The sequence below is a fragment of the Accipiter gentilis genome, chromosome 8 (assembly GCF_929443795.1).
Source record: "Accipiter gentilis chromosome 8, bAccGen1.1, whole genome shotgun sequence".
Classification (NCBI taxonomy): Eukaryota; Metazoa; Chordata; class Aves; order Accipitriformes; family Accipitridae; genus Astur; species Astur gentilis.
In genome coordinates, this window is record NC_064887.1 from 7,270,602 (window position 1) to 7,283,764 (window position 13,163).

At 42.1% G+C, this 13,163-nt stretch overlaps 1 protein-coding gene across 1 annotated transcript; it reads left to right on the forward strand.

Moving 5' to 3' along the window:
- The first annotated feature begins 2,033 nt into the window (after window positions 1-2,033).
- LOC126042001 (cytochrome c oxidase assembly factor 7) lies at window positions 2,034-3,910 on the forward strand. The gene is made up of 3 exons (XM_049808510.1): window positions 2,034-2,198; window positions 2,283-2,423; window positions 3,364-3,910. Exons 1-3 carry the CDS (start codon window positions 2,093-2,095, stop codon window positions 3,810-3,812), a joined length of 696 nt encoding a protein of 231 aa, XP_049664467.1. The 5' UTR covers window positions 2,034-2,092; the 3' UTR covers window positions 3,813-3,910.
- The last annotated feature ends 9,253 nt before the right edge of the window (window positions 3,911-13,163 follow it).

A 13,163-nucleotide genomic window follows, 5' to 3' on the forward strand; every position in this document is an offset into this window, starting at 1 on the left:
TTCACTCCAACCAGAGTATCACCAGATGTCTTGTCTTTGCCTTCTTTTTCTCATTCCATTCGGATTTATGACGGGAACTATCTTCCTTTCTCCTGCCTGGGCTCAGACAGTGAAAACTTTCAAGCGACAGACAGATCCCTGCTCTCGGTGCCCGTTCTTGGCCTGCCCCACAGTGCTCGAGCCACAGCAGCAAGGGAAGCCTTGCTGCACCACTTCGCTCCTAGTATGGAGAGGCCATACGGTTGAGTTGGCACTGACTCAATGTCAGCATCAGAAACTGCAGAGGCAAAATCCCAGCAAGAACAGACTCTTCAAGGATTTAAACGAAGAAACTCCAAAGAGTTTCTACTGTGCCTGTGCAAACTGAAATTTTTCAAAGCTGGATTTTCAGAGAAACACTATTGCTGGTACCAAAGCAGTTCATCTTCCAAAGACCTTCTCCAGAATAGAGGACTTGACACAAAAATTCTCAGGTAGCAGTCGGCACGTGTAGGGTTCAATTATGTGGATCTTAGTTGTCAGGCCTGAAAGTAGCTCATGGTCACAAGAGTGTTCCAGACGCCTTTAGAAGGCTTTGAGCAGACTAAACAAGAAGATAGAAGAAGAAAGATCCCAATTAGAAAAACACAGGTGCACATTCCACCATAAAGGGACCTTGGCACAAACTACGTCAGTTCAGGGGCTTATCTCGACCAATTGGACTAAGACAAGTCTTGCGTGCTCTAATTAACACAGCCAATTATGTCCCGTGTTTATGCGCATGTACAAAGCGAATATAACTAACTTTATCTTACGTTTGTGCACGTGGACAGTATCGATGTAACCAATCACCGCTTATGCTTGTGCGCGTGAACACCAAATGCTTGCATGCAGCAGCCAATCAAAGCTTCTAAACAACTTGGAGAATAGTATAAAAATGATAGGCTAAGCTCAATAAAGTGACAACTTTAATCATCATATTGGCGTTCTATCGTCCGGGCCCCACACGGAATAATCCGTAAACCCTACAGGCACGGGCCAAACTACCTATTCTCTTCTTACTTGTTTCTCAGATGTGTTGGTGGTTTTGGTCGATACGTTTTGAAAACAAGATTTTAGCTTCATGTGGACAATGTGTGTTAACTCCAACGCAAATACTGAAGAGTCTGAAAAGTTTTTAGGAACCTCAGCAGCATGTCTGGCATGTGGTGCCATCAGTCCCACTGGCAACGGTTCTTGCAATTAGCTCCAGCTGTTAATAAACAACCAGGTTTCTTCCAATGGGAGCCTATGCGCAAGATTTAACCAAGTTTTATTTATCCAAAAGCTTGACAAGACAGTGTTATGTTACTGAAATAATTTGGGACAAAGCGTTCTCAAATATTATTTGAAATTAATTTTAACTCTAAGCAGTTTGTCACACAAATTTCTAACGTGCTGCTATACTCTCAGAAAATTAACTTTGTGCTCAAAACTGCTGGAATGGGATAGCGTGCCATATTTTGTACAAGTACCCTAACATCACGTCTGGCTTAAATGAATCCGTAACTAGAGCACTGGGGTTCGCTGCGCGTTGTTAATTGCTTACCAGTCCCTGGGTGTTTTCAACGACCCTGGCACTGCCCGCTCGGAGACTCTGGGACGCAGGGTTCCATCTCTTCAAAAAGCGTCTGCAAGAGCTCTTGTTGTGCCACAAAAAGGGACAATTGCAGATAACAGCCACTAGCAGCAACTCCCCAGGTCTAAAATCGAGTTGCAAATCATTTAGCTGTTAATCCGGGACAAAAAAAAAAAACCCACCGGCAACAAGTTGGGGAATTGGTAAAGCCGCCCTGGCTTCTAGGCCACGCGTAGTGTGTTAACGTGTACAGTAACGCCTCAACTTATGGCTCTGATCGCCCTGAACGAGACGGCAGAAATACGTATCCAATGGTGCAAAACTCCTAAAGTTAAACGCGAAAAACGTATCGCGACTTAAAACTGGTGAATCGGCGGGCTCAGCCCTGCCGGGAGGCGGCGCCGCCCCCGCCGCCGCATCGATGTCTCGGCGCTCGCGGCAGGCCGCGCATCGACGGCTCGGCGCTCGCGGAAGGAAGGCGCCGTCAGCTCCGGCATGGCCGGCCTGGTCAACTTCGAGGACGAGGAGGAGGTGAGGGGCTACCTGGAGAACCTGCACGTCGAGTACAGCTACCAGTGCTTCAGGGAGAAGGACCCGGACGGTAAGCGGCCCCGCCGCCACCCCGGCCCGCCGCCCCGCGGCCGGCGGGCGGGAGCCTCCAACCCCCCTCCCCGGTGCCTCGCAGGCTGCCAGCGCCTCGCCGACTACCTGGACGCCGTGAGGAAAGACTTCGCGGCGGCGGCGCGGGTGCTCCGCGGCAACTGCGAGGCCCACGGCCACAGCGAGAGCTGCTACCGGCTGGGGGCCTACCAGGCCATCGGCAAAGGTGGGCCGGGGGCGGGCGGTCCCGGTGCTGTCTCGCTGCCCACCCCTCGGTTCTTCGGCGGCGGCCCTGCCGGCCGGAGGAACTCCTCCGCGTACGGGCGGCGATGCCTGTGGGCGGCGGCGGCTCCCGCTTTCGCGAAGGTGCCGAACGCCTGCGTTCCCTCCTGACCTCGCAGGAGCAGCTGCCTGCCCTGCCCCTTTTGTGGTCAGGTAGTAGCAGCTGGGGAAGGGCGGAAACCCCTAAACTGCCTCCTTCTGAAGAACCAGCTCCAGGTTAACCACATGTATTATTATGTCTCTATGAGCGGTAAGTATATCCAGGGCTGAATGCTGCTGTGTGTTCTCTTCTTAAAAGCTGGATTTCTTCTCATCTCGCTGTTCTCCTTTAGAGGAAGGAAGGAAGGAAGGAAGGAATAAGCTTGTGGACTGGTAACACCGCTTACATAAGTAGGCCCCAAGTCTGCCCAAAATGTATCTGCTGGTACGGTAGCGGGAAGCAGTTAAAGTAGTGAGGCTTCTTCCAAATGACAATTCTAGTAAGGAGCGTGATATTTTTTACTGTAGTTCGAAACTAGCAACGGTCTCAGTTTATGTGTAGGTATACTGGCAAAAGAATACTTTGCCTAGTTTAAGCTACTAAGAAATCCATAGATGTAGTAGTAGAAAGAGCGTTTTGTGTTTCGGGGTTGGTATTTTTTTTGTCCACATAAGCTGTTGTGGTAAGTGAGGAGTGGAGGAGGATTTCCCAACTTGAAGACATTAGCAAAACCTTTGTAACTGAGACAATGATAGTGTCTCTGAAGCCCTAAATTTTGACTGTAGCACCTAAAGAGAGGGATGCTGTATTTCCCAAAGTGCACTGGGAAGCATGCTGCAAAGCAGAGAGCTCCCATCTGTTTTAGCATGTCCTTACAGTAATCTTTTGATTTCTTGGCCAACAGGTGGACTCGACCCAGATTTGAAAGCTGCCTACAACTCTTTTATGAAGTCATGTGAGAAGGGTGGGAAGAAGTCAGTAAATGCGTGTCATAATGTTGGGCTGTTAGCCCATGATGGGAGAGTAAACGACGACAAACCTGACCCTGTTGTCGCTAGAGACTATTACACAAAAGCCTGTGATGGCAATTTCGCTCCTAGCTGCTTCAACCTCAGTGTGATATACCTCCAAGGAGCACCTGGGGTCCCTAAGGACATGAACCATGCTTTGAAGTACTCGCTGAAAGGGTGTGAGCTGGGTCACATATGGGCTTGCGCCAATGCCAGTCGAATGTACAAACTGGGAGATGGCATTGAGAAGAATGATGCCAAGGCAGAGGATTTGAAAAACAGGGCAAAACAGTTGCATAAAGAACAGAAAGAAGCTTCAAGTTCTTTAATATTTGGGGAGTAAAACTGTCAGTTGCAGTTAGTAAGACTGCAGGTTTAAATGGCAAGTGACCTTGTTATTTAAATTGTGAGCGTGCAGTTTTCATTCATAATAAATAAATAAATATCCAAAATAGATTTTGCTTATGCAAATAAACTATTTTTGTGGATGCAACAAACATGACCAACTCTGCTGTGCCTTTCTACATTTTTAAATACACAAGTTCTTAAGTGTATTGCTTAGATCACTTGTCTTTAAAAGGAAGGCAAAAACAGGCCTTTTGGAAGTTTTTCCCCATGGTTTCATGTATGAAAGGCTCTCTTTCATGTCTAGTGCTTCAGTATTGAGGCTTGTGCTCAGACCAATTCTAACACACACACACGCAAAATCACAGTTGCAAGGTAGTCCCAGCTTGGACATTCAGAACTGTGCCATCTCTTACATGCAGTTGTGGAACTTTGGCAGTGTGCACGCTTGGCTGATGTCCTTTAAGGCTGCTTTGTACCAGGATGGCTTGAGAAACTTGAGAAGGTTTATTTGCTGAAGGTAACATTTGTTATCCTAAGGTTGTATATAGACTTGCTGATATAGTTACTTTGTTGTCGTGGCATCAAAACTGCACTTGTAACTAGGAGAAAAAAAAAAAATTACTTGTTATAGGGAGAAATAGTAATTTGATATCTTGCTGATCTTTAAATTATACGTTTAATGTCATCATTTCATCTGAGAAGTTTTGATTTCTCAATTCAGTCTAAGTTTTACAGGCTGTTGCTATAATTATTTAATTTGTGCAAATGTTTATTATTTGATTGTAAATCAGTGTTATGGCATTATTGGGTGTACTTTGATTTCTAAATAATTAAGCATTCAATTGGAGCCAAGCCAAAGATTTCCTGTCCAAGAGCATTTTCAGTAAAAAAACCTGGGTTCAGGAAAAAGGGCCATGTGGGAAAGCTGTGAAGAAACTGAGGGGTGGATCACTTCAGCAGACAAGTAAAAGCTGTTCTAGAGCAGCGTGCAGTCTTGGGCTAGACTTATCCTGAGCTGCTGCCTTCTTTATTGGAGGTCTAGCTACAAAATTGAAACAGATTTCTGTTGGGTGACAACCTCTGAATGCTGGTGCTCTGCCATTCACAATGTGAGCTGCATCCGTGGGTACTCATTGATTTGAAATGCTCGCCTGTGCACACCCCTGCTCAGTGTGTGTGCCTGGCTCTGTCACAGACCTCGCTTTACTGGGAACACTAATTTGCACAGGGAGTGCGTGTGCAAACCCCATTGTCACTAGTCTCCTTCCTGCTTAACTTCATGCTTTGGTGTTACACTCAGTCTGATGACTGCTTTTTGGTCTCGTCTGCCATTTTTATATATTAATCGGTATTTCTAAACAATGTGATATGAATCTTCTACAATACTTTTTTTTTTTTTCTCCTTATAGTAAAAAGCAGCTTACAGTTGCTTTGTATTGTCTTTTAAATAAAAAATAGTATCTCTCAAGATACAAAGAAAGAAACAAATGCCTTGGTATCTGAGAGTGAAAAATGACATTGAGGGTTCACCTACAACAGAGTTGGTGTGCAAACATCCTGATGTGGGATGTGGCACTCCTGTACAAGTGCTGGATGCTGACTCAGTTGCTGTGTTTGTGCTATATACATCCAGAATGCATGAAGAGGTTCTGTTAGAGCTGCCAACAATACAGACTCTCTGGTCTGAACTGAACCTGACACTTGAAGGACCAGAGGATAGTTCTGGATACTGGTTTATATTACAACCATACTGCTGAAGGGATGTCAGCTCATTTGGAAAGTTAGCAAAATACATGCATTCGTGTGCTTCTCAGCACACCAGCATTTCAGCTTGCACACTACCATAGCAACAGCTGAAATTAAAGAATTATTTCTAACTAATTTTCACTATTTTTTAGGAGGAATGGTGAATTAAGTATGCTAATATGTTTTCTGCTACCTACTGCTTAAAAAATTCAAAACATGCCAGATTTGCACTAACAGCAGCTGGCTCTTTCTACCTTCTCTTAGGCTGTTGCTTAAAACTCAAGGCCCAGAACTTACTAATACGTGCAGGAGTAATTCTGTTGAGTGCAGTGAGATGGTTCCTCTGTGAGAGCTGGTGGCTAGATATTTACAAGCACTCACAGATTTCTGAATGCTCTAGATATGTTCTGTTGAAGTACCTGAGCCAAATGGTTGCGTTTAAGTCCTCTTAGTTCTTTCAAAGCTGTTCTTTGACATCTTTGTCACTGAAGCGTCACTATACTGAGGAAGCTTCAAAGTGTGTTAATTGATTTATGCAACTCTAGCATCAACAAAGCTTACGACAAGTGTCTTGGAAGGAATTATTTTTTTTTAACTGAGATGTTTTAATGTTTTTAGATCCAAAATTTAATTTTTACACTTACAGTGAATTTTGGATAAGTAAGGGTAATAAATCACCAAAAGATGCAACCAGAGGAAAACTGGAAGATTAATCAAGTGTACAAATAAACACTGATACTGTATGACTTTGTTGTTGTTGTTTTGCATGTGACAGCCTCAAGAGATACAAGTGAAAGAAGGTTCTTGTATATATTCTACTTCAAATGTATTGAACAGTATCAACAGCCAGTTTCAAGATGGCTGTGTATAGTTTTTCTTGTGGAATTATATTGCCCCTAGATTTCCACAGTACATGAATTAAGAATATAGAAATAGTTTGTGGAATATAGGAATATAGCCTGTATTTTGAAATAAAAATCCATGGTGACCAGTGGAAATAAGCTTCAGTGCATTACAGCATCAAACTGACTAAAGAGCAATCATACACAGTGAACAAGTTCTGAAAAATTAGTCCACAACATCCCTTTTTTTTTTTTTTTTTTCCCCTCCAATGCAAATGTTAATAACCAGGAACTGGAATTCTGTAGAGGGCTCAGGCCGAATAGCCTGTTGCCGTGTAAAGGTTTCTGCTCTTCAGAGACTTGGGAATCCCATGTACTTTCTTACCTAACCTGCTGGAACAAGCACAGATTTCAGGCTGCTTTCACGTGGTGTTTAAGTGTCAGCACTTCCACTTTAAAACCATGTTTATTTTTCTCTCTCTGGACACAAATACTGTCCTTTGCTTGTACGGTCAACTTTTTAAACTATGAGACGTTTGTCCAGGCAGCATGTGGTCCTGGATGGTGCCTCTTGCTGCCTGTGATGATTCCAGGTCCAGGGGGGACATGCTGCTTTAGGCCCTGAAAGTGTGAAGCTCTTCCCTGGTCAGCTTAGATCTAGAAACATTTAAGTCACATTCAGATGATGCCAAGCCCAAAATGGTAATGAGCCTGTATGGCAGTATGTACACAGAAACATCTCTGCCTATAGATATTGCAAATGAAATAGGCAGGAGAGACAGAGAGACAGCAGAGAGAGGAACTTAATTAGCTCTGCTGGGCAGATGAGCTTAAGGGAGCTGGCCCAGATTGTGGAGAAAATAAGTAAGAGAGCTAGGAATTCGCCTAGGTCTACTGAATTATGGGCAAGTATCCAAGGCCAGATATTCCCTTTCAGGCAAGGCATGTGCACAGGTGTTAAATACCTTTAGCCTGAAGGTTGTTTTTAGCATCTTCCCAACCAGTTTGTCACTGTGTATCTGAGTGCCACACGTGCCTGGCTGCTTTAGGATTGCTCTTTGACGTATGGTAATCACCCCTTATTCAATTACACACAAATTGTTCTACTTTCCTGACAGCTTCTGAAACACCACGTTCTCTTTTTTATAATACAGATTTAGGGAACAAGGTGCTAACTGAACAGATTTTGGACTCAAATCTGTAGCTTACATATATGCAAACCATAACTAAATATACATTTTCTGAAACAGCTGTCTGAATAAGTAGGGCAGTATATGTAAATGTATTCATGCACTGACACGATCCTTTACAATTTTGGTGTGTATAAATATATGCAAAGTTGTGATGTGTGTGTATGTTTTGCTGTAAAAGAACATGAATGCTCTGGCTATGGTCTGAATAAAGATACAAACTTACTATTGAAGTAAATTAAGTGGGAGTAAAAACAGCACTAATTTGGCTGTTGCCACAATTTGAAAGCAGACTTGTTAGAATCTCATTGCATGCTGTCTCAGGCAGAGCATGGATGAATTAAAGCAGTTCTTCCAACTCACCTGTACTTTTAACAGACTTCTTGGAAAGCTTGTGCTTACCGCTGGAATAAAAACCCCAGCGGCACAGTGCAGCGATGAAATGGGTACACGGTAACGACAGATGGCAGCATATGAAAAACATTCTTGCATACCATAGGTGTAAGGCCCACTAAGGCTCTTGTTTTCAGCAGCCTGAAAAAAAAAAAAAAAAGGGTGACAAAAGTGAGATTAATTTTTCTGTTAACACAGTTAATAGCTTGTGGCAGTTTAAGAAGGTAAAGCTCTTTTAGAGGAGCACACTTTGCCTGATTCTTTGCTAGGTACTATTCTGGGCATTTGTTTCACTTAGGAAAGGTAAGTAAATTCTACCTCTGCGGAGTGTAACAGTCTAGTAATAAACCAGTTTGGAAGCCATGTGCTCAGAAGTAAGCAATTACAGGTGACTCAAGGCATTGGAGAATTGGGTGACATTTTAAGCCCTGATCTTTTTTTTTGAGCTTGTAATGCACACTGTCTCCCAGTGGCTTGTTGAGATCCTCAGTCCAAACGAACCTGCCACACTAGAGCAGGCTTTCTTCTGCCAGGACTAATGATTGTCACTGATCCCCCCCTGGGAACTTCCAGTCAAACAGGCACCTGGGAACATCCTCAATAAAAGTGACATGCACTGCAGATAATTAAAGCTACATATAAAGTGCATGTTGCGGGGAGTTTTTTTCATATCACTTGAGAATTCAGGGACTTGCAGAGTTTATATATTATAAAATGAACTATTTTCATAAAAGCTGTGAATTGTGTTAGTACAGATAAGTTTATGAAGTATCATCCAATTTTGTACCACCGGTTGAAAAGGCAAACCTAAATTAAGGAACGGTCTTTTCTTACACTAAAACAACATCAAAAGCAGTTTAAAGTGTTTTCAGGCTGTCTCTGAACAGTTTGCTACCTGTTCAGACACACCTCTATCTTTTTTACACAGATATAGATAATACTGTTAACAGATGCATTAGACTATTTGACTGTTTTCCCTCCAAAGTGACAAAACGTTAAAAAAAAAAACCACGGCCAGTCTCATTTCAGCATATTATAAATTATATGTGGTTAATGCAGTCTATAGACTCTACTAATAACAGTCTATTCTCAACCTAGAGATTATGTTCAGCAGATGTAATAAAAATCTGTTAAGAGGTGAAAATTGTACTGCAAGTCTTGGATTATAACCATCTTGCTCTGATATTATGAGGGTATTGCCAAAAGGTCAGTATCTTCTTGCTCTTTCTTTTTACCTGATGTTACAAAGGCTAAATTTTATATCCTCTTGGGAAGAAAATTGTTCCTCCAAATCCTCTGAGGTCACGAACGAAGAGTGATAGATATGTGATCATAATAGCATACTTGGAAATATGGAAGACCTGTTGATCACGTCAGGATCAGTGGATTTTCTAAGAAATAAAGGAGTTTATCTCAGCTGTAGGAGTTTATCTCCTAAACCACTGTCTGCTTTCTCTTTCATTTGTTTGTATTGATCTAAGCATACAGCCAACCTCCTTTAATAAAGCGGCAATATACTTCAGAAGGAATGGTGACGAACTCTAATTAATTAAATAGACATGAATACATGGCTTTGAATGATGAAAGCATTCACTGCAGGATGCTTCCTGCAGCTGTGAAAAGATTGCCAGTGGAGTGCTGGTTTTGTACTGAGATGTAAAAAACACTGGTGCCACATCATGTTGTTTCATTAAGTGTCATTTGGATTAATTCTGGACAAAGGATGCTGTCGGGTAAAGAAGCCGCATGATGTTGTAGAAGCAGAAAACCAGACTTGTTCTGGTGGTTCTGTTTCTGTGTTATATTGTAATAAAAGCAGTTTTGCAGCTTGCTTTCCTTTTATTCGGCCATCAGTAACAACTCCTCTCTGCAGTATACGTGTGAAGGTAGTTCTTGTAGCCACACTCACCCACCCAGATGGACAGTCCGGGAGACTTTGTGTGTGTAATCACCACACCAAGAAAGCAAAATAACAGTGTTCCTTGTTACAGTAAAAACTCTTTGTTCAGAGCGGAAAGAAATTCACTTTGTCGGCAATTTTTCGCTTCATCCTGTGAGAGAGAAGAACTCTCCCAGGTAGCTCTTCTCCTCCTTTGGTAGATGGAGAAGGAAGAATTTCTCCTTCCCTTGTGCTTCCCAGCATCTCATCCACTAGACCTCAGAATGATACACTTCTGCTCAGGGCTGGGCTTTTTCGGGGGTGAAGCAAGAAGGCAGAGGGAGGAAAAGGAGTTATGGCACAGCAAGAAGCAGATTAGAAAATAAGCAATATATCCAGTTGTATTATTATTGCAATAATTTGTGCTGGAGTGACACCCAGGCGTTCAGTTCAGGTCCTGATATTAGACCATTTGTGTGCACCCGTGACGACACCCCCGATCCAGAGACCCACAGCCTAAGAGTCAGGATTGTACGAAGTCCCTCCTACATATTTCAGTATCAAACACTAGTACTCTGCTCTAATTTTCCAGACACTATCAACAATATGGCCCAGAATCCATACAAAACAGATTTCTCCAAGACTCTTAAGACTTTAATGATCAATTCTGTGCCAAATTTTTGATGTCTAATTTCGTATGCTGTATCTGTAGCCTCCCAGTGCTTTCATTTTTCAGTATCCACACTTGAAGTAAACACAATAACCACTAATTACACTAATTGCAGACTATATCACATATTTCTAATTGTTGTTATTGCCTTCTACTCTAACACTAGTTACAATTACCACTGGTATATTCCTTCCAAATACAATGTTTTATACTTGTTACATACACACTTTGTTTTACAGTCTTGTTTGTAGTATGGTCATATGGTTTTGTAATATAGCCTTTTTTTGTAATCCTTTTTCCCCCTAGATCAACTGGTAAGAAATTTGTGTGATACAGAATTATAAAATTAAGGCCACTTTGGAGCGGTGATTTCAGATGGGGATTTGTGAACAGCATAATCGTAATGCATACATATGCTCCAATTCATGAGTATGGTGGGAGTTCTCTATAAGGTCTCATTCTGTCTATGCAGAACTGAAATAAGGTGCTTTAAACATACCCTGGAGAGTTTTTCTTAGCAACTGAGAGGCTTCTGGTAAAACAGAAGAAAGAAAGAAGATGAAAACCCCGCATGTTTATACAGCAGTTGTCACCCGCAGCATTCTAGTGCACTTTACCCAGTGAATCACAAGAAACACAGAGTTGCTTTTCAGCTCACAGAGCCATTACATATGGAGTTGGGGTAAGAAAGCCATCCAAGAAAAATGTTAATTGTTTGGCCATGATGAAGATGAGACTAACCTGAATTTATGTTAGATGTTCCTTATTCTGACAGTCCTCGTTTGACACTTAATGGCCTGGTCCGAGCATTTCATTGTCTCACAAAAAACACTGAGAAGAAGTGAGCTGGTTTCCTTCCAGCTCTCCTGCAACTGGAAGCAAGCCATGTTCCTACAGAGCTTCCTGCCCAGGAAACTCTCATTGCTTTGCAAAAACCTTTTCTGCAAACTCCCGAGAAGGAAACCTGTATTATCTCTATAGTACAGGAAAGGAGGACAAGGCACTGAATGGCTATTGACTTATTTCAGGTCACACGATGTCAGGAGGGGCCCACACTGGATTATTCTCCAAACAATATTTAGCATGGCAAGGACTTCTTAATTCTTTACAATCCAAGAAACACTAAGATGGGAAACTGCCCTTTCAATGTTATTCTGATAATATTTGTGGAGTGTTATTCTGGAAAGATGCAATAGCTACCTCAGCACAAGTGTTGTTAGTAACTGATGAAAAGAAAATACTGTAATATTCGTGACACTGAAAGCTGTGACACTGTCAACACTGCAAGCAGTCTTGCTGTGTTACTTTCAGGGAAGTTATTTTGTGTGCAGCCTTAAATGGAATGTTTTCCCAATGGCATTGTTTTGCTTATTTGTTCTGCAGTTGGTACAAAGGAAATATATCGTATCTTACTTGTCAGGTAGGCTGAGATAGAGTGACATTAGCTGTCACAGGGACCCAAGCCAGCCTCAGACTGGCAGCTCACACACCGTGGTATTTATGATGAACAGACACTGGCCCTCAGAGAGATTATACATAATTTGAGGTAAAAAGCTTTAGATCTTTTTGAAACGCCAAGCTTATTCTAAGTTCTTTTTTGCTGGGTTTTGTGAGTTTTACGTGTTCCTCAGAACCCAGGGGCTGACACCAGAGGATGCCAGGGACTGACATAATTACAAAAGCCACAGAATGTGTGAAAAAATTCAATACAAGCAATGGTTTCTATAGGAGCAGTACAAAGGTTTTGTTACAGCAAATAGTAAAAACTTCCCACACTATTTAACAGTTAACCAAAATGTCTCTGCAGTGTACTTGGCTTTGTAATTTGTTTTCTGTGTATTACAGCATGAAATGCCCAAGTATGATGTTTGCTTACTGTTCTGTTCATTGCTCCCACAACAGGCTACGGACATTTCCAGATCATGCTATCACACCATAGTGACAATGCTGATCCATTGATGGTTTAAACTGCAACACAAATTAAAAGCTAGTTAATACACTTCTATAAGTGATAGGAGATAGGTGATCCCTAGTGATCAGCTCTCATTCTCTATGAACTTTCTTTCCTAATCTAATGCCATCCTAATACATGTGTTAAACTGAAGCCTATGATCAGAATGTATTTTATTATGCAGTACCTGTATGTGACCCTAGTGATCTTTTGGTAAGAACGTAAAGCATTTGGTCCTTTCAAATGCAGGATGATTTTGCCTTAGACATTGTGCAGTTACAGGTTGCAACCGAAGGCTATATTTATACCATAGCAGAGCCCTGGAAACATTTTATATATACTATTTTTCCCATTATAATCTTTGGGGAACAATTTCAAGAAAGGGTTTTGATCTATGATTTGAATAAATAAATAACCCCCACTTGACTTCAATGAATGTTTTCCCTCAGCATTTTGCAGTACCGAGCCAGAATACTTGCTGTCATCCCACAAGCAGATACATTGCAACAATTGATGAGAACGTTGAGCCAAATAAATTGCGGAAAAGTTTTATATCTTAGAAGCACCAGTCGAAACCTTGCCCTCTGGAGAGCCAAAGGTGAGGTCCTTTGCCAGAGTGCAGTGCCAGCATTGCACACACAACCTGAGAAAATGGCATATAGAGGCAAGCGAAGA

What these genes read in the sequence shown, in the direction of transcription:
- LOC126042001 (XM_049808510.1), top strand. Translation starts at nt 2,093, where the DNA reads ATGGCCGGCCTGGTCAACTTCGAGGACGAGGAGGAGGTGAGGGGCTAC. An exon ending in CAGGGAGAAGGACCCGGACG is followed by an intron (nt 2,199 to 2,282) that starts GTAAGCGGCCCC and finishes GGTGCCTCGCAG; the next exon opens with GCTGCCAGCGCCTCGCCGAC. An exon ending in CTACCAGGCCATCGGCAAAG is followed by an intron (nt 2,424 to 3,363) that starts GTGGGCCGGGGG and finishes CTTGGCCAACAG; the next exon opens with GTGGACTCGACCCAGATTTG.